The sequence below is a fragment of the Sceloporus undulatus genome, chromosome 1, assembly GCF_019175285.1.
Source record: "Sceloporus undulatus isolate JIND9_A2432 ecotype Alabama chromosome 1, SceUnd_v1.1, whole genome shotgun sequence".
Lineage (NCBI taxonomy): Eukaryota > Metazoa > Chordata > Lepidosauria > Squamata > Phrynosomatidae > Sceloporus > Sceloporus undulatus.
In genome coordinates, this window is record NC_056522.1 from 26,287,521 (window position 1) to 26,314,867 (window position 27,347).

Genomic DNA, 27,347 nt, shown 5'->3' on the forward strand with positions numbered 1-27,347 from the left:
GCAGGAAGATTTTGCCTTCTGCATTTATGGCAAGGGTTTATGACATGAAAAGCCCTGCTGGATCAGACCAAAGGTTTGTATCAAGTTTAGGAAATCTTTTTCAGCACAAGAGCCAAAGTCAATTTCTGCTAAATTATTGTAGGCCGCATTCCAGTGGTGGGCAGGATCACAGGCAATTAACTGGAACCAAAAATAACAGCATATTTCAGCTTGATATTCTTGCTGCTGTTATCTAAAGCTTAGGAGACAATTTTAATGCTTTAGAATAAGGAAGAAGCTGTGCAAAAACTAGGAAACCAAACACATCCTGGAAAAGGGTCCAGAAGATAGTGTGAGGATTGCAGTAGGGCTAGATTCATTCTTAGGGCCTGGCATAACTAGTCCAGCATCATTTTTCCTACAGCCGCCATCTGGATGGCTCTGGAAAGTCTACAAGTAGGACATATGGGAAATACAGTCCAAATATCTGGAAGGCACCAAATCAAGGAATGGAGCATTCAATGTATATGTGATGATAGATGTCCTGTTCATTGTAGTCTTAGGGATCATTTAGCCATCTTTTTTTAGCACAACTATGCGAGTAATCTCTCTCACGCATTCTGGGTTTGTTATTCACACTATGGAACCGCATCTATGGTATCTCTGCAAGTTTGGTGCTCACACATGCCAACACTCAAATAAAGATGTGAGTTGACAGTGCAGATGTATTTGATACATGTTCAAGGCATGTAGAGTTTTATCCCAGTTTATCCCAGGTCTATTTGCATCAGTTATTCACACTTCCAATGATACAAATCTTTTTAAAGGAAAAAACCCAATATTGATTATTTCTGATTTGGTGGCTTTTTGGCAGCCTTCCCTAAAAAAACTTAACCGGCTGCATTCAAAATGCTTCTGAACAACAAAGATTCAATCCAGATTATATTGACCATCTGAATAACCCCTTAGAATCAAGGGCCCTGTTCACACTCACATTTTTATAGCGGGGAGATTCAATCGGATCCAATGTTGCGATTCCGAACCAAAGTTCACACTACGTTTACTCCAATCGAATCTCTCCAGTGCAATTTTACCCTGTTGAAATTCACATTGACTGAAGCACCAATTCAAAATGGATCCTCCATATCAATTGCATTCGATCACACCACTTCCATTGTCATAGGACTTTATCACACAGAGAAAATCGGGGAGGGGGGATCAGGGGTTTAAAGAATCATTATCCCGAGAAAATGATGTCCCTTGAATAAGGGGAATAAAGAGGGAGCAATCCTTCTCTCCACTCCTCCTCCTCGACTTCTCAGAGTTTACATCTGAGAAGAGCAAGGGCTGCTGAAGGAAATAAAGAGGGAGTGATCCGTCCCTCCTCCTTGGCTTCCCAGCCTTTACTTTTGAGTAGAGCCCAGGCTGCTGAGGGGGAAAAGAGGGAGCAATCCTTCCCAGCAGCCAGTATGGTGCCGCGGTTTAAATGTTGGACTGGGACTCTGGAGACTAGTGTTTGAATCCCAGATCAGCCATAAACCTAGTGGGTGACCTTGGACTAGTTATACTCTCTCAGTCTGAGAGGATGGCCATGGCAAACCCCTTATGAAGAAACATGACTAGAAAACCCTGTGATAGGTTATCCTTAGGGTTGCCATAAGTCAGAAACAACTTGAAGATACACAACAACAAACAAAAATCTCTCCCTCTCTCATTTTCCTTTCCCAAATGCCAATTCTCCCTCTGTCTCTTCTCCTTTGGTGCAGTTTTCTTTTGCAAAAGTAAGCACAAAGATTTCCCTTTTCTTCTTCTTCTTCTCTGCCAGAAGGAAGAAAGGAAGGAACGATGGACTAGCTGCCAAAAAGGAGACAAGGCACCACAAAATATAGGACATTCAAGAAAAATTGAGAACATGGCAAAAGGATGGCAATACCCTCAGAGGATCCTTTGCCAAGAAACCCTGAGATAGGTTAGCTTTGAGGGGGAGTCACACTCTCTTAGTTTTGGAGGATGGCAATGGGAAGACCCTCAGAGGATCCCTTGCCAAGAAACCCTGGGATAGGTTAGCCTTGCAGTGATTCTCCTGTCAGCTTCGGAGGATGGCAATGGCAAGCCCTTCTGGAGAACCCTTGGTTTTTCAGACCCCTAATCCCCACCCCCCCTGAAAGAAGTTCCCCCCCCCCCCGCACCTGTGTCGTGTCAGTGATGCCATTTAAAGGTACTGCCTACTGTAGCCATGCAATAGCTCAGATGTGCATATCTCAAATTTTATTTTTTATTTTTTAAAAAGGACACCATCTAATGGATGTTCCAAGAACCCCCTCCATGGCTATGGCTTTGGCTGGCAGGGAAAAAGCAAAGGAGTGGGCATGATCTGCCCCTACACATTAACTCCTCTCTCCTTGATGCCCCGAATGGCACTGGGAGCAAGTTCTCATTGGCTGCTCCTTTATAAAATCCGGCGCTTTTGAAAAGACATAAGAGAAAATCATTTCTGGAAAAAACGGGTTAAGGGGGATTTGTTCTGCCCCCCTCCCCCTTGAATTCAGGTCAGAAAAAATCACGCAAGTGTGAACGACCCACTTTTAAACCAGTTTGCAAACTGGTTTATAACGCAATGTGAATGATCCCTGGGTTTCCCTCCCCAGTACATTTCAGTGTCTATAATCTATTGCCATATCCTTGCTGCCATATCTCGCTGGCAGAAGCAATGGTGGGGGTAAAGAATGCTGCCAGTCAGTCCGGTTCTAATGCTCATCATTAAAAAAGAAGAAGAAAAGACTGCCTGCTATTACAGAGATTTATATGATCTAACATAAAACACAGCCCACCACATTCTCTGTTCCAAATTATTGGCTATTATCCAAGCGGAACAATGTTAGCTTCAGCCAGTTCAGTGTGCTTGTGCTGAATTTCCAGGCATCTTTGGAAAATTCCATGTGCGCTGCAGACTTAAAGACACAAATCTCTCTCTTCCCCTGCCCTTTCCACCACCACCTTTTGTCCCTTCTCGAAAAATCGGCCCACAGAATTTCCTCTAGCTGGATGACCTTTGTAACCAAATCTTGAACTGATGGATGTACCATCTTTTAACTTCCTTTCCCCGCTTGTGCTATTTAAGGAGTCATCTAAGGCCCTCGCTTTTCCCAAGGCTCCTGACTGCAATGCAAAGACAAATGTGCTGCCTTTTTTTTAAAGTGTGTTCCTTAGCAACTGGACTAAGCTCCTGCAAAGAAGACAACAGAAGGAGCATCCCAAATCAGACCCACCCTCCTCAATGCTGCAGCTGAATTAAGTCTCAGATATATTTATACCATTCCCCCAACCCCACAACTTTCTTGGAAGGTTTTGTGCCATCCTGGAAAACTGCCAGGCAAAACTTTAAAACTTGCCATCAAGGCAAATTGTGCCGTTTTGTGTGTGTGTTTAATTATAAGTATTTTAAACTAACTTTAATTTCTTTGATTGTTTAATCTCATTTTAGCTTTTTATCTTGGGATTTTTAATGATTTTTTAAAAAAAAACTGCTGTAAGTCGCTTTGCATCTCGAACACATAAAAAGTTGATAGAACTGAATAAATGTATGGCTGTAAAAACTGGATGGTGAAGAAAGGTGATAGGAAGAAAATCAATTCATCTGAAATGTGGTGCTGAAGAAGAGTTCTAAGATACTATGCATCACTAAACAAACAAACAAACAAACAAAATGTGTCCCAGAGCAAATCAAGCCTGGATTCTCCCTAGAAGCCAAGATGACTAAATTGAGATTGTTCAGATATCATGAGAAGACTGCATTCCAAATGGATAGAGTCAATCAAGTAAGCCAAAGCCTTAGACTCCAAGACCAGAGTTGGGCTGTTGGGGGTACGGTGACTTGCAAGTCTATCATTGATTTGGGGGCTGCTGCCACACTGCAGAAGTAATGCAGTTTTGTACCACTTTAACTGTCAAGCTCCATGGAATCCTGAGATTTGTAGTTTGTTGCAGTACCAGAGCTCTCTGACCATGAAGACTAAATATCTCACAAAACTACAAATCCCAGACTTCCATAGCATTGAGCTATGGCAATTAAAACTGTGTCAAACTGAAATCACTCTGCCTTGTAGATGCAGCAAGGGTTGCCATAGTTGAAGTGGACTTGACAGCAGATAACAAAGAAATCATCATCATCTTAACATCATCATCACAAACATGCTGCTGCACCATTACAGTCTTTTTGGAGCCTGTATACTTCTGACATAGCTGTAAATAAATCTTTGTATTTTTGCCTTTTCCTCCAAACCAAATCAGAGTGGGTTCTGCAGGCAACCTACCCCATCCTTCCCCATTTAGTCTTTAGTTTTCCAAAGCTGAAACTGGACATCTGGTCACTTCTAGTCTGGGTGTTAGTATAGTACATGGTAGGACCTGGTGGGTTGAAATGGCCTCCCAGGCCCTCTAAAGGTTGCTACCTCTTCTTAAAGCTATCCAGAGTCCTGTAATTCAAATTTGATCCTGCCTGTTTCCTCACTGACCAGGACAATGGAGTGTCCCTCTCCAGACCAGGGTTTTTGTTTTTTTAGTATATGATCTTTATTGAGTATTTTAAACATTAAAAAAGTACACATTTACGATTATATACATAAAAGTTTTCACTACATCTGATAATTATCAAATAGAGTAAATTAGTAAACAGAAATATAATCGCACATAATTCTCCATTACCACGCTAAAATCAAAACTTCCTCTGAGGAGGCGGGACAAGTGAGTGTGAAACTAGAGAACCTATTACACTTCTGTCATGATTACATAACTCATTTCTCACATTTTTATTGTTACATCAAAACATCAAGCTGTTTTCTTAAGTATTTGCTACCGTACTTCATTATCTTGCCCACCTATAGGACTATAAAGGTAAGTTTATACAATTACTATTACCAAATAAAATCTGAGGGCAAGTCTTCTTTTTCCAAAAAAACATACAAAAGGTTCCCAAACTCTTTTTTCTTTTTTCCAATCCAAGTTCCTTACATAACATGTTAGTTTATCCATTTGCATATAATCCAACAACTTCATGGCCCAATCATTCCACGAGGGATGTTGGGTCCGGACCAGTTTTTTAAAACCTTAAAGCAAGAGACCTGCTCTGCCCTGGTTCATAGGCAAGTGGGAACATGATCACCACATCTAGTTGACCCCAGAACAGCTGTCTGAAGGTTTCCCACCAGAGTAGGATGTGAACCTTGGGCTCCTTCCTCTGCAAGAGCACAGTTACCACTGAACTGGAAGAGACGTTGCGCTTGGATCTCTAACCAATGAGAGCCTCCTGCCCAACACCAGTCACTCCCATGGCATACAAGATAGCAGAGGTGCCCATGTTCAGGTGCCCATGTGTACTACTTGGTCCTGGGCCCCTAAGAACTAAACTATGCCTCTGCTGCTGTGGGACATAAAGTTCCATCTGCTATTCTATTTAGTATGTGTATTTCGTATATCACCCCAAAATGTTGGGGTTGTATGCAAACAGAAATGTCACCTGAAGGGCTATTGCCTTTGGGGTTGTATGCAAACAGAAAAGCAAAACACTCACTAAAATAACAAACAAATCTACTATTAAAATGTTAGAAATACTCAAACGTTAAACCAACAATAATATTAAATAACATAACAGACTGAGCAAGAAACTGTGTAAATTGTGAGCCAGTGACTACAGAGCAGTAAGAGCCCAAACTGATTACTCTAACACCTTTCACTACAGAGTATGAAAAAATTACTTTCCCTGAAAACTCAGAACCTGGGGTAGTCCTGATCTGTCAACCCTAGCCTTATCCCCATATGTCTTGATATCTGCAATGGAAGATTACACTTCAAGCCCCTGATGAAGTGGACTCCAAACCACAAGAACTTTCTCCATCATATTAATTAGTCTTCCAAGGTACCACAAGACTCCTGATGAAGACTTTAAGAAGGACTACAGTACCCAGAATCTTCTATCTAGTATTGCCACTGTGTTTATTTTGCCCACACTCCAAAGCCAGAATGCTGTTGCTATACAACATGAGTGTAACTATGCCAGAGTTGGCAGTAGGAAAAAGGCTGCAGGCATAGCAGCTGTGAAGGAGGGCAGGCAATGCAGAAATAGGCTGCTTAGAGCTGACCAATTTTGTCTTTTCTTGTCACTGCTGTACAACCCTGGAAAAAATGCAACAGCTAGTGAAATGCACCTGCAGGATTGCAGTGTAAGTCTGCTAAACAAGTATGCTTGTTAATCATACATTCTAGATCAAACTGAATTGTAAAGCTCTGTATTTTGTGTATTGCATACTTCTGCTTTCACTTCTACCATTGCCCTCCCCGGGGTTGCTAGGTCTCAGGGCCTGGCTCACTTCTCCAGTCGTCAGGACAAGAGTGAAAAATCTCGGGGTGAGAGTACTGCCTTGAAAGGTGTGAATATATACTGTATTTCCCTTGTTTGTTAGATTTGGTGTTTTTTATTTGAATGGCACACTCCGGGCAACTACAGCTGATGCTTAAGGTATCATACTTAATTACATCATCAGGGTTTTTTCTTGGTAACATTTCCAGGGACTATCTTTGGTGAGATCACAAGGAGCCATCACTCAGTCTAAGGTTTTGGCTCAAAACCTCAGGGCCTGGGTTAGCCTTGATTTGGAAACCCTAGCCTCGTCCCCATGCACCTTCATATCTGCAATGGAAGATTAAATTTCATGCACTTAAAAACTTTCTCCACCTTGTAAATTAGACTTCAAGGCTCTGCAAATCTCTTCATTGTTTTTGCAACAATCCTATTGCAGAGTTTTGATATTCTGTGCACCTGGACATATCCTGAATTCAATTAAAGGGGAGAGCCTTACATTCTGCGCAATGCTGGCTTTAAGGCGGGGGGGGGGGGGGGAGAAGGCAAGGTGCAGAAAGCCAAATGAAAAGGTGGCAAAGGATTGCAGAGAAGCCTCTCGCTATTCTTTCTCTGCCCAATGTTCTCTGCCAAAATTTCAGCGGCACAGCAAGCATCAGCTGGGAGCTGTTTGATTCTCTCGCCCACGCAAAGGCTCAGAGTAACCAAGGTGTCGGCAAGAGCACAGCAGCTATTTGCAAAGCCTCCTCTTCTCGCTCTCTGCATTGCCCAGGAAATATTTCAACCTCCTGTTAAGGGAGGCAGAATTGCTGTCTCCTCCACCCACTTGCCTGTATTTGCCTGCAACTAAAAAGAATCTAAATAAGAACACTTTATAAAAGATCAGATCCCATGTCATCACCTAAACTCTCCATTAATTCAATATGAGTACACACAAACTGTCCAGCTTGATATGACCAAAACCATCAGTAATCCACCATTCAGCTTCTCACAGTGGCCAAAAATATGTCCCTACAAAGTCCTTAGTTGGGACCTAAATGCAATGCCACCCTCCTACTCATGTTTCCCAATTACCTGTAGAATCACCTGTTGGAAATCAGAGGGCACTCAGCGGCAAACATCAGTGGCATCTCTGCATTTGACATGCAATTCTCTCTCTCTCTCTCTCTCTCTCTCTCTGTGTGTGTGTGTCTGTGTGAAAGCATCTGAACTTGGAAAAGTTATTTCTTCTGACTGCAAGGCCCAGAATCCCCTAGCCAGCACAGCCACTGGAATGTAATAAACTGGAACGGAAAAGTCCCTGAACTTTGCCCACTGTCACTATAGCTAGAATCCATTGACACGACTACTTTGGAAAAGCTGAGCAGAACTGGGGCTGACCAGTGCCTGGATGGGAGTGTGTCAGAGAACTTCAAGATCCATAGTGGAAGGAAAAGTAAGAATATAAATATAATAATTATAAATAGTTTCATTCCTTAGTAAACAATATAGTGGGCCCTCCACATTCATTGGGAATAGGGGCAAAGGACTACCATGAAAGTGGGAAAGCCACAAACCTTTTTTTTTAGCCTGAGAGAACATCTCTCTAAGAATCTCTAGTTCCTCCAGCATACCTCTGGAGTCGACATCTGTCAAAGGCTGACCTCAGAATTGCACTGGGGGACCTACAAATGCCTAGAGAAGTGTCTTCTCTAGAAATCTCTAGGTCCTCCATTAAACAAATAATCAGAGCAAAAGTCAAAGCTTCAAATGTGGAGGGCTCACTGTACTCTGTATATTTCAAGATACAGATAAGTAACTACATCAAGGGAACAGTATGCAGAGCTGGAGAACTTCTCACAAGCCCTAGGTCCGCATTCACTTGTATGTAGCCTTTCAGAATAACCAGTCTGCGTTGAACATGTGGGCAAAATCAAATGAGGATAGCCCCCCCACCCCCCCCCCCCCCCCCCCCCCCCCCTCTCTCTCTCTCTCTCTCGTCACTTCTCCCCTTCCCCACCTTCTCCTTCATCTGCATTAAATCATCACAATGATTTGCTTTAGACAAAAAGGTACAATTAGTGCAAATGGGACCTTTTTGCTAAAGCTAATTGGTACATTAATGCAGGACCAAGGAGGGAGCCTGCCAGCTTGGTCCAAAGCATCTGCAGTCTGTATCTGGCCTACAGGATACAAGTTCCCCACCCACAATTTGGAAGAGTTTAGAAGAGAACTTTGAACAAAACAAAATGGGGGAAGGAGATTGTATTTAGATATTGCTTACACATGACTATAAATAAAGCTTTCTAGGAGCTCTCTTTGTAGTTCACTAATGTATTGATTTGCAAGAGAAAAATCAGTATAATTTTGTCTTTTTAAGTGTCCTTTAAGTGCCTTTATCTTGGAAAAGTCAGTGTTTCATTAAGTGCAGACTGAGTATTGCAGAATGCGGTACTGTGAAGAGAAGAGCAGGATACACATACACAGGGGTCATTCCCACTTGTAGGTTAAATTGAATCCTGATTCGCTCTCGCTGGCTTTTAGAATTCGATTACAAATTCTCACTATGAAAGGGTTTTTCCCCCTTACCTCTGTGAAATCGCTTCTTTTATGGCTCAGTTGTCATTCCCACTAGCTGCCCCGCTTCAAAAGACATGTCAATCTTTCTGACGTAAACAGCCCAGACTTACAAGGCTGGGTGGAGGGGGGGCTGAAATGGAGGGCATGTTCTGGAGGAGGACCGCGGGTGGAGGTGGGTTTCCCTTGACACCCCTGCCTCCTTTCCTCAATGGGGTACCGGTCCTATGGTGGCACTGGGAAGGGAGACCCCCAAGGGTCCCTCCCAGCCCCCAGCCACACTTGGATCGCTTAATCCCAGGGTGGCACTGGACCGGGAACCCCCAGGGGTCCCCCTCCCAGACCCCTGCCAGCCTGGGTTCAATCAATTCCAGGTGGCAGAGAGGAGGGGGACTCCCGTGGGTTCCAAAAAAGACCCCTGCTATGCCTGACAAGGCAAGGTCGGGGGGGGGGGGGAGCTGGGAGGAGGAAGGGGTAGAGGAGGTGAATGAAAGCCCCCCCCCCTTTTAAAATAAACATTTATTGAAAATGCAATAGATTGCATTTTCCTTTGCAAGTGGTTGCTTTAGCACACTATTGATTTTTCGATCAAGTTTATTTTATCAACAACAACAACTAAAACGGAAACAAGCAGCACTGGGGGGTCTCTGTGGAGGGATGGTACACACCCCTCTGCCATTTGGCCCCCCCGGGGGAAAAGAATCAATTCTGATCTGGCACTTCTGATATCCCACTTATTGGGCACACTTCAGAATCGATTTTTCTCAACCCCCCCCTTCAAACTAATGTCAAGAAACCCCGGGTTATTTGTGTTTGCCCCACTTCTTTCCTCCTGGAATTGATCCAATGAGGATCAGAAGCAGTTTCAAATGGGAACAAGGGTCATTTGCCCCAAATCCCACTTCAGAGCAAACTGTAGTGGGAATGACCCCACAGGATACAATGCATCCACACACAAAGAGCATTGCTTCTAAAAGATTAAAGAAAGGAATATTTATGGAGCACAAGGACATGTCAAACTTGGTCTCCATCATAATGCTTATTTATAAATCCCATTCTGGGACAAGTATGTTTGAAGGTAAAACTCAGGATGTGGGGTCTCATTTCCAATGAAATCAGAGATCTGACTGCAGCCCACAGAGGTGAAAAGTGATTTTTTGCCTTGAAAACCTCAAACGTCTTCGGAAGAGATATCCTTGTGTTTCCTCCTCATCTCTCCACACCCATCTCTTGTTTTTCTACCACCAAGCTGCAGAGTGTGATAAAAACTCTTGTCTTCAGGTCCACCCCATTAGCAAAATGATGGCATTGCAGAGGATATAATATGAATCCTTTGGGAAAGCTTTAGGAGCAGGAGTGAAATACTGCACAGATGGAGAAGGAAATTGCTCCTGCCCGAAGCAGTGGCTCCAGGGAATTTATAGTTCTTGTATCAATTCATCACAAAGACCTACACCAATGAATTTGCAGAATACTGAACAAGTTAGCCATCTAGGACACAGGCAGGCCTGAGATAGATCAGGATCTACCGCTGAGGATGGGAGAGGAACCTAATCTAGTTTGTCAGGGATGTTACTCCTCCCTACCTCCAAGCCCTGTCACTCTGTAGAGGGGAAATCCCCAGTTGCCTCTGATCACATACTAGGAACAAAGCAGAATGTTTCTTCCCTGGTTTGCAACTAGGTGTCAGTTGACACAAGCCCAGCTGACAGAGCTTTGCTCGTCTTCCCCCTTCCTCCAGTGGGGAATGTGGGGAGGAGAGAAGATGGTTTTCCAGCTACAGTGCTAAGTGGAAATCTTTACCTAGTGCTTCAGCCAGGGCTCCAGTTACATCAGGGTACAGGGTCATGCATGCATTCTAACATCACTTGGCTTGTGAGGGACATGGCCCCTTACCCCAAAATGATTCCCCATATCTGACCAACTCCATTTGGTCAAAGTGTAGTAGATCAGCAAGTGTTTCTGATCTCCATTTTAAATAGAAGCAATACAAAAATGTCCTTTTCTATTTAAATTGTGCTGCTGAAGGGAAAGGGTAACCAGGAGTGGCCTGTATTGCAAAAGGACTGTGACCTCAGCTCACTTCTGGTATTTAAAATAAATCCTTGGGTTCAGAATGTTCACAAGGGTGCCCTGTTCTTTAATCTTCCATATTTTGGTTTGGCTCTGAATGATGAATCTTGAGGTTCCAATAAGAAAATAAATTAGGCCTACGAAGCCTGATGTTTGTGTTTGAGTACAGCAAGGAATTGACTCAAATCAAGTAAGACTCTTTGTCAGATTCTTTTTATTTGCATTTTTGGGTACCCCTACACTGCTACTGCATCCTCTGTATATGTAGAAGCCATGTTTTTAGGTGATCCCATTTTGCTTCAAAACTAGATACTGAACCATCTGAGTTCAAAGCTCAGAGAAGTTTATGTGTATATGTGCCTTCAAGTTGCCTGACCCCATGAATTTCATAGGGTTTTCTTAGGCAAGGAATAGAGATGATTTTGTCAGTTTCTTCCTCTGAAATATAGCCTCCTACAGCACCTAGTATTCATTAGTGGTCTCCCATCCAAGTACTAAACAGGGCTTACCTTAGTTAGCTTCCAAGATCAGATGGGAATCTGGTGCCTTTAGTGTATTTAGTCCTTTTATATCCACAGTTCATTCATTTATAACCCATCTTTCCCCCAATATTTGGACTCAAGACAAATTATTAAACCCAATAGAGACTTAAAACATACAGGAATATCTACACACTCTCTCTCTCTCTCTTCTTCTTCTTCTTCTTCTTCTTCTTCTTCTTAGCTTTACTTCACATCCATGCTTTCTACAAGCACGTTGATGACATTGTATCCTTCGATCCTGTGCAATGTATTTTTCTGGTGGAGTGCAGCATGCACAGAACTGACCTCACCCTTTAAACCAGAGGTTCGACTGCTGAGGCCTTGACAAGCATGGACGGTGGCAGTGAGGTCCTCGGGTTGTAGGTTTGATTAGATTTTCTTTCTCTTAGATGGTTGACCTTACAGGGTTAGACGAGCAGTATCTGCCCGGGTTTGGGATTAGAGTTTTCCTTCTCCTAGAATGGTTGCCATAAAGCTAGAAAGCCCATCCTGCCCTTTGGCACTCTTCAGTTGTGACCTGTCTGGCATGGGAGGCCCTACTGGTGGCTATTATACCACCGCCAGCATAGCTCACAACTTCATTAGGGTATGCAAGCCTCTCCCCCACACAGTCAGAGCATAGCTGGAGGGGAATAGGAGGCCGGAAGATGACAGTTATGGAAGGAGGAGCCTCTTTCTTCAGGCTAGCCCTGATGGAGCTGGGTCTGCCTGATCACATGACACACACACACACACACAGAGTTATATGTCAGCAAAGTAGATGTGTTCCTCAGCATTACCTCTCTTACAAAAAAAATCTGGTACCAGAGGCAGAAAAAAACATGAAAAAGAGAGGTTCCTGCACTACAAAAAAGAACATTTCAATATGTTTCAGGCTGCATCTACAGTGTAGAAACAGTCCAGTTTGACACCACTTTAACTGCCATGGTTCAGTGCTATGGAATTCTGGGGTTTGTAGTTCTGTGATACATTTAGCCTTCTCTGTTGGAGAACTCTGGTAACACAGCAAACTATAATTCCCAGGATTCCACAGCATTGAGCCATGGAAGTTAAAGTGGTGTCAAACTGGATTATTTCTGCAGTGCAAATGCAGCCTTGGTAAACTTTTAATCCAAAACTAACAATTTGCTCATGGGAAATGAAACAACCAGGTCAAGTAAGCCTTGCATAAGAAGACAAAAACATTTGAACTTTGCTAGTAGAAGGGAAGCAAGGATGGAGCCACCCTAGACTTCTGAGAGAGAGAATTCCAAAGTCTGAGATCAGCAATATCTGTACTGGCCGAGTAATTCTGGGAGTTATAATCCACATAGTAACTTCTGCTTGAGTTCAATTTTAGAAGGAACGATTAAAATTTCTGCTATTAACCCTAAATGCATATGCTGTAACAATACTAATATTTCAGGTCAACTTTTGCTTGACCTGAGTACAGAAAATGGAGTACAGAAAATGGAAACAATCCCAAGCATATGGCAGGGATTTAATTTCATTTTGTTTTGGTTCTTTGGGTTTCAGGCTTACCTTGCCACAAGCTGCCATGGAAAGTGCCAGCTGGTACCAGAGATGAAATTCACCAAAAGCAAGTTTCATTGCTCGCTCTAAACACTGGTGCGTGGGAGAGAAAGAAATATATACATAAGCAATAACATCAGTAGATTCTAAACACATACATACAAACTCATAGCTTCTGCAGGATTTATTATTCCTAATCATCTAACTAAAATTAAGTGGCTGGAAAACCGAGTGCTTGGGTCTAGGAGGAACTAAAAGTAGATTTGAGTGCATGCATGAAAAGAACTTGTGACCCTAGTTTGGGGACTGACCACAAATTCCTGGCCAGAGCATGTGCTTAGAGATGTCCTGTGATGTTCTGGACTTTTCAGGAGAAAACACTGTTTCCATTTATTAGATATTAAGGTATGCACTATGTATTTGGGAGAGACAAACACTCTCAGCCCCAGAAAACCATGTGATACCCTTTAGCATTGCTATAAATCCTAAATGACTTGAAGGCAAATAACAACAAACAATAAGGCACTATGTAATCAGATGTTGTAAGGTAAAGATCTGTTGGGAGCTGGTGCAAGAATGGAATTTTAGGACAGAGCGGTGACTGGTGGAATATCTAAAGGGGTTTTGAAAAAATGTTGGTGTATGACAGTTGGTTAGGATTAGGGATTAGTGAGTGGGGGTTAGTAGTTTGAGTGGTTAGGAGGACTGGTCAGGTTCAGAAATAGAGAGGAGTTAGAATCTGGGTCAGAGTCAGGGTTAGTTAGGATATGAATGAGAGAGAGAATGAGATATGTGATTTAGTTGTATTAAATAAATATTTTGTGATGTTATGTACAAATTCTGTTCAATAAATCATTATTACTGTATTACCGGTTGAGTCTCTCTTATGCTAGAGACTAGAAATGTTTTGGATTTCTGATCTTTTTGGATTTCAGAATACAGTACCTGCATTTGCATATACAGTCGGCCCTTCTTATACATGGATTTTTTATACACAGATTCAAGTGTCCCTGGTTTGAAAATGTTCAAAAACGTATACATTTCAAATATTAAACCTTGATTTTCCATTTTTTATAAGGTATACCATTTTGCTATGTCATTATATTTAATGGGACTTGAGCATACACAGATTTTGTTATACACGGGGGGGATCTTGGAACCAAACCCCAGCGTATAACAAGGGTCCACTGGGACACTCAACCTGTATACATTTGTGCCAACAGGAATGTTACATATTGGAAAGTTGAGTTCAGACATGGTGTTTTAGCAGGCAGCAGCTAATAAAGACTGTTGATGTCCAGTAGCAATATAAAGGTAAAGGTTAAGGTTTCCCCATTGACAAGGTTGTCAGGTCATTTCTGACTGTAGGGATAGAAGATAAATAAAATCTCACACATAAATTGCATCAAGAAGGTCCTCAAGAGTTGGTGGCTACAGCAGTATCACAAAAGAAGGCCCTCACATTGGGGGAAGAGGTGGAGATAAGGAGAAGCCCTCATATATGATGGCAATGGTTGGGATAAGTGGAAAACAACACATTTGGTGGCAACAGAGGGATAAGCAGAAACTTACACACCATTGTTTTTTGTGGGTTTTTCGGGCTATGTGGTCATGTTCTAGAAGAGTTTCTTCCTGACGTTTCACCAGCACTTATGGCTGGCATCTTCGGAGAAGATTGCTTACTTCTCTGAAGATGCCAGCAACAGATGCTGGTGAAACTTCAGGAAGAAACTCTTTAGAACATGACCACATAGCCCGAAAAAACCACAAAAAACTATGGATGCCGGCCATTCGACTTCACATTATACACCATTGTTGTTAATGTTTACAACATCTCTAATCAGCTGCACCAACAAATTGCACCCGGTTTTATTAGTGGCCTTCTGGGTTCTAATCAAAAATAAAATAGATGTAGTAAGTATGGAGCCTACACATCCTTGTTATGAGCAAGCTCAGAAGTTGGAAAGGTTACTTTTTTGGACAACAGCTCCCATAATTCCTCAGTCAACATAACCACACTTGCTAGGGGAATCTGGGGGTTGTAGCCACAAAAACTGATGTTTCCAAGGTGCAAACCAGTGTACATTATGAAAGACATTTAGAGTGCTGCCTCAGTTAAAAGAAAAGAGGAAAAGCTTGGAGGACCAGATACCTCAGAAAGCATGACATACTGCCCTCTTCTGCCCAATGTGATAGTTAGAAGATCATAAACTGCTGATGCATCCCGGAGACTCACAGCTCGATCATCTTTCTGGTCAGGAGCCCGGCTAATTACTGCATCCTGGTTTGCCTGATAGTGAATTCGGAATAATAAAATAAAAAGGGGGTCAGTTGAAGTAAACAGGTCTAGCATTAATGAAGAAAGAATGTCAAGTACATCTGAGAAAGGTCTTCATCTATGCACCACATGTCAGTGGAAGCAAGCACTGCACCAACCTATGCATTCTTTTGGAGGAGAGTAATTCAAGAAGGCAGAATGCATTTGCAGAAAGGCCAGGAGACAATCCCTCCTGATTGTGTCTCAAAAGCATCGTAATAAGAGATTACAAAGGCCTATAAGGCCAGGGTTCTCCAAAGCCTACAGAACACACTTAAATGGTGTACCTGATTACTTCAGTCGCTTGTGACTTTGCTAAGGCAACCTATTCAAATAAAATGAAAGCAATGCTATTCCAGGCTATCCTTTAATTTGGGGGAGGGGAAAGTGGGCTCAGAATAAGAATCCTAATGCTCCCTTGTACAACAGTATGCTATTCTCTAAACTGTCACTCAAAGAACATAATCTCAAAAATCAAATGGTGGCATTTCTGACAGCTCTGTGGCACACCATTTCTATCATGCACAGCGCTTGCAATACAAAACTATTCAGGGAACCATGGCTGTAGAAAACCCTCCTCAAGTTGAACATTTGCTTGTGTTTGTCTGAAGGAACAAAAAGATGTACACATTTGGGGGACTTATATGTTCTCAAAAAATGAAAATCATGGCTGAACATCGCTTTGAGAATATCTCCCCGGTTCAGTCCAAAAGTCAGTCTTATCCAGTACTCTGATCAAATAGTGACCAACCAGATCCCCTGGGAAGTGCATAAGCAAAAGGCGAGGGCAAAAGCACTCCAGTGGTTGCTCCTTGACAAATATTCATAGGATGTATGCTATAACCATATATCTATAGCTATAGTTCCTCCTTGACTTGATCTGCTCTCCCTCCCACAGACATCAAAGTTTTCCACTATGAATGCATCCTATGTCAGTATGTTCCACAAAACAATGCTATACAGACACAGGGCACAACAGCTCAAATCTTGGATACTCAACACCCCAAGAAACTTAGAATCTGATATAACACTAGTCACCACACTCTAGGCAGAACCTCTAATAGCCATCTAGGCCCTCTCCAGGCCCAAGGTCCTGGCTGTTTAAAGGGCATAAAGTATCTGAAGGATCCAAGCTGATCAGAATACTTAAACCTTCTCTTCCTGGAAGGCTATTGCTGGAACAACAGTTTCCTCTGTCGAAAAATGCTTCAACCAAGGAATTCCTGCAGAACACCATCCATGGTTCTGATTGTTCCCTGTGTGCAATGAGTGTGGCCTCTGCCACCAGCCAGATGATTTCTAGAATTCTTGTCAGCATCATGGCCAAAAGCTAAAAGCTGTCTAGAAGCATAGAAATGATTAATTAGAATTTAATAGACCCGGCTAGATAGTTTCAATATCAGCTTGGCAGATCATGGCTGGAAAGAACAGGTCCTGGGAGCAAAACTCTCTTGCCAACCTTCTTGTACTATTTTGGCAGCTATTGGGGTGTGAAGGGAAAGGCCAGAGGTTGATCACAAAGCCAAAGTAACCTAAAGCTAAAAGAAAAGTATTCTGAATCAAGGAAAAAATTGGAAGCCGCAGAAAGTTATTAAACTCTTCTCAAAGAAAAACAGATTACCCGAAATGTGCAAAGGTGCACACTAAAACATAATTGTTGACTAACCTGCACTTACTAATAACAATCTGAAAAGTTTCAACATGAATGGTTTGTACTTGGTGCTTGCTTGGCAGTTTTTCGCTATGGCTTACTGACTGCTATTTCATGACTGGCTTCAATATCTTCCTATGATTTGCAAGACATACAGTGGTACCTCGGGATACGAAATACCCAGGTTACGAAATTTTCGGGATACGAAAAAAATCCCATAGGAAAACATTGTTCCGGGTTACGAATGTTTTTTCGGGTTACGAAAAAACTTTTGGTGCTTTTTTCGGCTTTTTCGCACGGAATCGCGGCTTTTCCCCATTAGCGCCTATGGCAATTCGGCTTACGAAGGCTTTTCGGGTTACGAACGGTGCCACGGAACGAATTAATTTCGTAACCCGAGGCACCACTGTAGCTGTATTCTGTTGTTAGGTGGATTTTCCAAAACTGATACAAACAATAAGATGTATGTCTGCTTCAGTGGCAGACTGCTCAGGTGGTGTTGACATCTGGACTGGAACTGTATGATTAAACAGACTGTTGTTTTCAATTCGCTATACCTCCATTATTGAACCTGAAACTGGGCAAGTTTCCCTTTTAGATGAGAGATGGATCAGATCTGCACACTTCAATTTTCTTTCCTCCTGCCTTATATAAATTTTGGGAAGTCATCGTCCAGTGTGGTTAGTTGGTTGATTGCACTTCAGCCTAAGGAACCTGTTAGTTAGCCATAGGGATCAAGAGTGTTGGCCCTACCAGGGATAGTCTGGCTAGAATTAGTTGCTTAGATGCCCAGTTATATCCCTTGCTACCAGGGGATGATGGATCCATCAGCTAGAGGACTGGATTACTTCCTTCTGTAGATATCCTATGTTATTTCTGACTTATGGCAACCCTAAAGCAAACCTATTATGGTGTTTTCTTGGCAAGATTTGCTCAGAGAATGTTTGCCATTGTCTTCTCCTGAGGCTGAAAGCATGTGACTTGCCGAAGGTAATCCAGTTGGTTTCACGGCCAAGCTAGGAGTTGAACCATGGTCTCCAGAGTCACAGTCCAACACTCAAACCACTATATCATGCTGACTGCATCATTTACCACCAATAAAGCTTATCTTATAGCAGTGATGTGTGGATTTAGTAAGATGGAACTTTGCCTTATTCAATATAATCTCACTGAACCAAAAATGGATGTACAGTAATTGTCTGCTTCTCATGGGTTTCAACATGCCCGGGGCAAGTATGATGTAGTATTTAAGAGTGCCAGTTTTGGACTGGAGAAGTGTGAGATCCAGTCCTTGTCCCAGAAATTCTGGACCACTCTCTTTCAGTCTGCTTCATAGCTGAAGACATGAGTCAACAAGATTCTTGTGAGGATGAAATGAGATAATCCTCAACAAGATTCTGGTGATAATGAAATGATATGTTGATGTAGGCTGTTCTAAATTTTTATGGAGAGTGAAAGAGTACAAATAGAATTAAACATGTGTAGCAAATGAGTCCTTGAACAGATCAAGCCTGAACTCTCCCTGGAAGCCATGATGACCAAATTGAGGCTGCCATACTTTGGCCACATCATGAAAAGGCATGGATAACTGGTAAAGACAATACTGCTAGTAAAGGTGGGGGAAAGCAGAAAGAGAGGAACGGCATGCCAGATGGACAGACTCAATCAGGGAGGTCATGGATCTGGATTTACCAGATCTACTAAGCAAAGCAGTGGAGGATAGGGGGGGCTTGGAGATCTCTTATCCACATGGTCGGCATGAGTCAAGTTTAACCTGAGAGCAGCTAATAACAACAACAAATGTATTTCACACCCTTCTTCAATGATGAAAATAAAAGTCATTCCAATGCTTGCAATAACACAAGTACCTCATGAAAAAGACAGGCCTTCAATGAACTACTATTTTTAGTTTGGTTTTGCAGCAACTAGATTACCTTTCTACAATCTGCTGCCTTCCAACACATCTATGTGAAGAGCTCCAGGTGTATCCGGAATTTGGAAATAATTTGTTAAAAATGAATTCATTATCTCTAACTTGCTAGCATTTTCAGCAACAGCCTTGCCAGTCATTATTTCAAACGTTAAATATTAAAACATAATTACTTAGTAACAACTGCTGTATCTTGATACTTTAACATGACACTGGTCATTTCTAGTCATTTTTTAAAAAAGTTAATTTAAAGATTTCACAGTTTAACAAAATATTAAAAATTAAATGTATTTTACAGTTTAGCATTAATAGATTTTCTGAATAATTTATAATTAACACATCAATAAATGTGGTCCAGATACACATTACCAAGAGTAGCTATTCCTACTAAGTTAGATAAACTCAAAACCTTGTTGTCTAGTGGTGATTTTTTTAAATACAATTGTTGCTTCATTTTAAAAATATGCTTAGTACCAACTGTAAGTCTGGGATAATTAGTTCATCCTCTAACTAAAAATATCAGTTGCCCTGGAAAGAGGAAAACAGAAATTTCAGATTTTTTTCTGAAATAAATCTAAGTACACAAACATGATGGTTTCAGAAGATGGTCTTTAAACAAGCATTGGGCTATTTTGGATGTTCTTGAAAAAGTGGAAACAGAAGAAATATGAGTGACTCATCTTTCTCCTGATTCCACTTGCAAATCTCAGGCAGAGGGGGAGAATGTTTTGCCCCTGCACTGAGAAAACATATGTAGAGAGATCTTGTAGCACCTTTGAGACTAACTGGGGGGAAAAGAAGTTGGCAGCACGAGCTTTTGTAGAGTTCAGTCTACTTCCTCAGCATGCACTTTCGTAGACTTGAGAAAACATATTTATTAGTCACAGATACCTTGTCCTTCCTCTAATGAACTCAAGGCAATGTACTACACAACAACTCTGTGACTCAGGTCAGACTCAGGGTGCATCTACACTGTAGAAATAATGCAGTTTGACACTACATTTATTGCCATAGCTCTATCCTACAGAACCCTGGGATGTCTAGTTTTGTGAGGCACCTGTACTCTTTGGCAAAGGATGAAGACCTGCTAAAGCTACAAATAGCAGGATACCATAGGATGGAGCAAAAGCACTTAAAGTGGTGTCAAACAGCATTATTTCTACAATGTAAATGCACCCAAGAGAAAGAAAGAGAGAAAAGGATAGACAATTTCCATGGTACATTGCATGGCTGAGAGGGAACTTGAACCTGGATCTCTGCAGTCCCAGACCAACTCTAATGAATAGACCACACTGGCCCTCACATTCCTCTATGCAAAAGAATGCATGTTATTACAAGAATATGCCATTCATTCAATCAAGGAGTTTTCAGGACTGGACAACCAGGCCCCATGTCAACTCCACAACAACACAGTTAGTAGATTAAGATATGAGACTAGCACATGAGAGTGCTTTGATTCTGTGTTCCTGCATGGCAGGGGGTTGGACTGGATATCCCTTGAGATCTCTTCCAACTCTATGATTCTAAATAGGAAGACTTTAAAAGGTACTGAGAAAGGCAAAGGTTTATGGAATGATACACACAATAATCCTCATTGTCACTTCTACCCATTTACACATTTTACACCACACTATTAAAAGGTTTCTGCACCAGTAACTCTGCTGCACCATTTACTTGGGAAAAACAGCTGTGCTGAACAAACCGCCACATCTGCTGAAAGCCAGTAATCAGCCTCACAACAGAGTCAGCTATTCTGAGCATTTGTCAGTGGGCCAAATGAAGAATTTTAAAGAAAAGCCTCAGCAAACATAAAATAGTCATCCGAACTAGGGCATTACCATGAACTTTGGGGTTTACAAATATGGATAACCGTATGTCTTTTGCCACTCCACTAAAAGAGAAATAAAATAAAAGAGAAGCAACAGGATGCGGTAATTAGAAAGTGAAACTCCTACTTGGAAAACCAGGTTCAGCGTCCCAAACAAGTCATATCTACTATTTACTGGATGATCTTGAACCAGGCAGTCTCTCTCCAGGCAAGTCATGCTCTCTCTGAGGTAGGATAAGGTAGAGGGTAGCCATATATACCACTTTGGACCAATTACTAGTTGTCGAAACTCGTAAATAAACTAAAACTAGGAAATAAAGTAATTTTTGTTGTTGTGTGCCTCCAAGTAATTTTTTATTTATGGTGACCCTAAGGTGAACCTACCATGGGATTTTCTTGGCAAATTTACCCAGAGGGAGTTTGCCATTGTCTTCCTCTGAGGCTGAAGGAGCATGACTTGCCCAAGGTTACCCAGAGGGTTATTATGCTCAAGCAGGGATTCAAACCCTGGTCTACAGAGTTGCAGTCCAACAGTATACACAGTACAAAGGGGGAAAGTGGGGGAGAAGAGAAAAACCAGGACATTTTAAAAACAACTGAGAAAGTGGGATGCCAAAGGATTAACTGGGATTGTCTTTGCCAAACTGGGACATGGAAGAATATGTTATAGCAGGGGTAGTAAATATTGTTTCTGCTCAGGACCACATTCCCTTGGAAGTAATCTGTTGTGGATCACATGCTGGTAGTTGGTCAATACACCTTATTTTTCGCTCCTTCTCCCACCCACTCTGTGTGGGCCACTGACATTTTTCTCTCTCTCCTTCCTTTGGGATGTTGGAAGGAAAACAGAGAATTCTTCTAGAAGCCTGAACTAAAAAAATTACATTTGCAGGGTGCTTTTGGAAGCATGCCATAGAGACGTAGGTTCCCACTCCGGTGTACAGGATTTCACTCAAACCAAGCTTGGAAAGAACATTTCTGGATTACAACTACTAGAATTGTACATTCAGCATGGCCACTAGCCATCCCATGCTGGGAATTGTAATCCAAAAATGAAATGTCTTCAAGCTCTGCTACTTAGCTGAGCCAACAGAATGAAGAAAGCCTAATGAACAGCTTTGTAGATGTAAAGGCAATAGAAGATATTCCCTGTTCTGCTTCCTACATCTATCTCGTTTTTCTCACTTTTCAAGGTCAGATCCCATCTGGCCACTTAACTAAACAGTAAGACCAAGATGAATTATTTCTAAAATTCTGCTCTGTTGGCCACAATGTTTATCACTCTTAGTTACAGAGTACTGGGTTCAGCTGAGAAAGCAGGCAACCCCGTTGAAATTCAGCTGAGAAAGCAGGCAACTCCGTTGAAATTATCCTGCTGCCAGTTTTGACAAATATAAACCCACAGCATACTAGCTAGATGCCATGCTGAAAGGGACACATTCTTTTGCCATTAAAATAAATAAATAATCAAAATGGCCACAAAGTTGGTCTGAGTGACAGGTATATGAACTGTACTTTGAACGACCAAAATTAAAAAGGGAATAGATCTGATAAATGTAAATAGAAGTATTTCAAAATAAACAGAGAATGGGGAATAGAATGAGGGAAGGAGGGAGGAATGATGACAGAAAAATGTTCCCATTCCAGCTACATGAAAGCTCTGGTTAACATTAAGCAGCACTGGAAACAACTGCAGCATGTATGAGAACCACTGTCTTAACCTTTTTCGTTGGCCTTCCAGAGGCTTCAAGCTTCCACTCCCAGAAAGCTCAAGTCCAAAACATTTGGAGGACCAGAAGTCTTGTTCTAGGTCAGTGATTCCTAAACTTTGGTCCTCCAGGTTTTTTGGATTTCCAGCTCCCATAAGCTCCAGCCACCTAGGCCAATAGTCAGGAATCTGGGGAGCTGAAATCCAAAAAAATAAAAAAAAATTAAGGACCAAGCATTACCAGCAGGTAGTTGTCCAGCCACTTTTTGAAGATGTCCAGAGAAGTAGACCTCACCACCTTTCTAGGCAATTAATTCCATTGTTGAACTGCTCTTACAGTCAAGAGATTCCTTCTAATATTCAATCGAAATCTAACTTCAAACCTTTAGACTTTGTCCTACTCTCTGGGGCAATGGAGAACAAGCCTCCTGTCTCCTCTCGGCGACAGCCCTTGAAGTATTTAAAAAGAGCAATCATGTCATCACTCAGTTTTCTCTTCACCAAGCTTAGCATACCCAGATCCTTCAACCTTTCCTAAAATGTTTTGCTCTCCATACCTCTTATCATCCCCATTGCCCTTCTCTGGACTTGTCTATATATTTCTTAAAATAAAGTCCCCAGAACTGAATGCAGTATTTCAGATGAGGCCTTACTAGTGCAGAATACAGTGGGGCTATTCCTTCCTTCAGCTTGGAAATTATACTTCTATTAATGCTGGCTAAAATAGCTTTCAACTTTTTTTTACTGCAGCATCAAACTACAGTGGTACCTCGGGATACGAAATGCGCGGGTTACGAAATTTCCGGGATACGAAAAACTTGGATTGGCAAAAACTGTTTCGGGTTACGAAATATTTTTCGGGTTACGAAATTCATTTCGGCGCGAAATTCAAATGCTATAGGCTTCCAGCGCTAACAGAAAGCTATTTCGGGTTACGAAATTTTCGCGTTACGAAGGGAATGGCGGAACGAATTAATTTCGTAACCCGAGGCACCACTGTACTGGCTCATGTTCAAGTTAGGAGCAACAATAATCTCAAGTTACTTTTTGCATGACCACTTTTCAAATATACTTTCCTTTGCCATACTTTCCCCAAAGACCATTTGACTGAACATTAGAAGGAATTTCTTGCCAGTAAAAGTTGTTCAGCAATGGAACCAATGCCTTTAGAGAGGTGGTGGGGTTTCCTTCTCTCGATGTTTTCAGAGACTGGAAAGCTACTTGCTTGGGATGCTTTAGCTGGAGATCTTGCACTGAATAGGGGCAGGAAGAGATAACCATGAGGTCCCTCCCAACTCTATGAAGTTCATGACATGGGAGGCATCCCATTCAGAAACGGGATTTAAAATTCAGAAAAAAACTAAGAAGAGACAAAAAACACAATTTATTTTCAGACACATTGGGGTTAACACAACATTAAACTGGCTAGAAAATCGACAAAACACAATTCTTTTTATTTTTGGAATTTTCCGGAAGTAAAAAGAATCACATTTTGTCTACTTTCTAGTTGGGTTAATGTAGGGTTAATGCACCTTAACAGCAACATCATCTGAAAATCAATTGCACTTTTGCATATCTTTTCTATTTTTTGTTAGGTTTAATGTTGAGTTAACCTGGACGTTGTCTGATAATAAATCCACTTTTGTGGGGGGTTTTCACCCATTTTTGCACGGGATCCTTCCTGTGTGATAAATTCCTATGACACTGAGAGCAATGGAGAGCTCTTTTTCCCTACATCCTACACTGCTTCCCCAGTTTAAATGTATTTTACTGTATTTGTATCCCACCTTTCTCCCAACATAGGATCTGAGGCAGCTGACATTATGAATTAAAAGTATCTAAAAATATAGTGATAAAAGTATTTTTTAAACAATTACATAAATTACTACACTGGGGTCCAAAATACACTGCAGAAATAATCCACTTGAGACTGCTTTTTAACTACCCGGGCTCAGTGCTAGGGAATCCTGGGAATTGTAGTGTATTGTGGAAACCAGAGCCCTCTGACAGAGGAGGCTAAATATCTCACAAAACTAATTCCCAGAATTCCCTAACACTGATCCAGGGCAGTTAAAGCGGTCTCAATCTGGATTATTTCTGCAGTGTGTTTTGGACCTGAGGTACCAGTACTGTACTTTAAAACAACGTAAAACCATTATTTAAAAGACTATGGCTGCATCCACACTGCAGAAATAATCCGGTTTGATGGCACTTTAACTGCAAAGGCTCAATGCTATGGAATTCTGGGAATGGTAGCTTGTTGTGGCACCAGAGCTCTGCTCTGCAATTCCATAGCACTGAGCCATGGCAGTTAAAGAGGGGTCATACCAGATTATTTCTGCAGTGCGCATGCAGCATATCAAAGCACAGTACATAGGCATCTTCCTGCATAGTCAACAAATGCCTGTTCATAAAAAATGTCTTTACCTTCTGGCAAGAGGAGAACAGAGAGGGGGCCAGTCTAGCTTCCCATAGGAGAGAATTACTCAGCCTTTCTTTCAACCCCACCAGGCTCACATAGAGATGTATAAATCACCCTTTGAAGTTGTTGTCAGGGGCTTGGGCCTGAGTTACTTGCGGGAACGCCTCTCCCTACATAATCTGCCCCACACTCTTAGAACATCGGGGAAGAATCTGTTGTTATTACATACAACTAGACTAACTTCTACTTCCCAGAAAGTCTTCACTGCAACTGCTCCAAAACTTTGGAACAGTCTCCCGGAAGAGATCCGTCTTACTACCTCCTTGGAGGTCTTTAAGAGGGCAGTTAAGACGGATCTCTTCCGGCGAGCTTATTTCTTATAAGACATATTTTTCTATCTCCTTGACCTAGATTGAAACATCTCTCTCCTTTTTGTTTTGATAGTATTGTTTTAATTGTTATCCATTTTTATATTTTATTGTACTATATTGTTGTTTTTATTGTTCTGATTTGCATTTGTATACTGAATATTGATATTGGGCTGTAATCCTGCCTTGATCCACCTGGGAGAGGCAGGAAAATAGGCTCCATCAGGGCTAGCCTGAAGGAAGAGAGCCCTCCCTCCATGATAACTGTCATCCTTCGACCTGCGAGGGAGTGAATAGGCAGGCCCAGCTCTACCAGGGCTAGCCTGAAGAAGAAGAGCCCTCCCTCTAGTCCATCTGCCTTGGTCCAGGCCTCAGAGGGAGAGAATAACCACTGGACCTCATCCCCTTCCCAACCACCATTCCCTTCTCCTTTTGTGTGGTGTCTTTTAGATTGTAAGCCTGAGGGCAGGGAACCATCTAATTAAAAATAAAAATTGTAAGCCACTCTGATAGCCTTTAGGGCTGAAGGGTGGGGTATATATACCATAAAATAAATAAATAAGAAAATATAAATAAAAATATTATTGTTGTTGTTATTGTTGTTGTTGTTATTATTATTAAGAAAAAAAGATAAAAGCTTAGCGTTTGTCCTCCTATCAACCCATTCTATGTCATGTAATAAATCTGAGAAAGGAGTGCTTTAAAGAGGTTAAATGGGGGAGAAAGTAGGAAGGATTGACCGACCCAAGAAGGGAGATCACAGACCTGTGTAGTTTGACCCTTGAATGTTTATGCTGAATCACAGAGTTAGAAGAGACCACCAGTCCAACCCCATTCTGCCATGCAGGAAGACACAATGAAAGCACTCCCAACAGATGGCTATTAAAAAGCTCCAAAGAAGGAGAGTTCACCATTCTCCAGGGCAGTGTATTCCACAGTTGAACAGCTCTTATTTTCAGCAGGTTCTTTCTAATATTGAAGTGGAATCTCTTTTCTGTAGTTTGTATCCATTGTTTTGTGTCTTAGTCTCTGGAGCAGCAGAAAACAAGCTTGCTCCCAAAATATAAACATGGCTATCATGTCACCTCTTCACCTTCTCTTCTTCAGGCTAAACATACCCAGCTCCCTCAGCTGCTCCTCATAGGGCATGATTTCCAAACCTTTCACCATTTTGGTCACCCTCCTATGGACACATTCCAGCTTGTCAATATCCTTCTTGAACCGTGGTGCCCAGAACTGGATACAGTATTCCAGGTGAGGTCTGACTAAAGCAGGATAAAGTTGCACCAGTACTTCCCATGAATATATTGTTGGTTATCCTAGGCCGGGTACATATGGCCCGCAACCCTCGCACATGACGAGGGCATAATGGCGGCGCCCTGTTTACATGGGCACCACCACTGTTACATAAGTGCTGTGTGGTGTCCGCATGGCACCGCACGGCACTTACATAACATGTGCGCCAGCGGCGCACTCATTATACCACTGCTGCGGCAGAAAAAGAACCTGCTTATTGCGGGTTCTTTTTCCACCGGCGGGAAGCCTCGCCATTTGGTGGCTGAGGCTTCCCTCTGGCGGAAAAATAGGCGCCAGCAGGCCACCCTTTTTGGGCGGTCTGTACCGGGCCATAAATAAATAAATCACTTGCACACACACTGCCACATATATGTACATGTTACTCTAATGTCTACTTTTTACAATGCAAATCTTAAAAAGTTCATTCAGAAGATAAGGCCCTTAGATCAGAACCAATCTTCTGGACACGTCCCCTGATGCTCAAGCCAAGGCAAAGTGCATAGTACCTACAAGTCATATCAAAATATTCTTGCACTTGAGGCAGATAATTTCACAGTGCCTCTGCTCCTCCCCAGAACTAAAAATGCAGCAATAATACATTAAAAGACTTAATAGTTACCAGTCATTTCATGAAACGAACAATCAGCTGGCCACCTAAACTTGCTAAAATGGTAAGTCTGGCCCTGCTTCTGACTTCAGTGGAATTTACTGTCATGCATGTATGCTTAGGGTTGTCGTCTTACTATCTAAAAACTGAAATCTTGAGGAGTCCCTTCTACAGTCATTGCCCTTCACTTGATTTTAGGCTGC

General features: G+C 41.9%; 1 protein-coding gene across 6 annotated transcripts in view; it reads right to left on the reverse strand.

Moving 5' to 3' along the window:
• Window positions 1–27,347, reverse strand: part of TTC7A (tetratricopeptide repeat domain 7A) — a 290,642-nt gene that overhangs the window by 211,850 nt on the left and 51,445 nt on the right. For all 6 annotated transcript variants that reach the window (XM_042476228.1, XM_042476218.1, XM_042476210.1 and 3 more), the window contains exons 9-10: window positions 15,170–15,307; window positions 13,027–13,110 (exon numbers count right to left, since the gene is read on the reverse strand). In XM_042476228.1, the coding sequence (XP_042332162.1) occupies window positions 13,027–13,110; window positions 15,170–15,307 (222 nt within the window). The remainder of the gene's footprint in view (window positions 1–13,026; window positions 13,111–15,169; window positions 15,308–27,347) is intronic.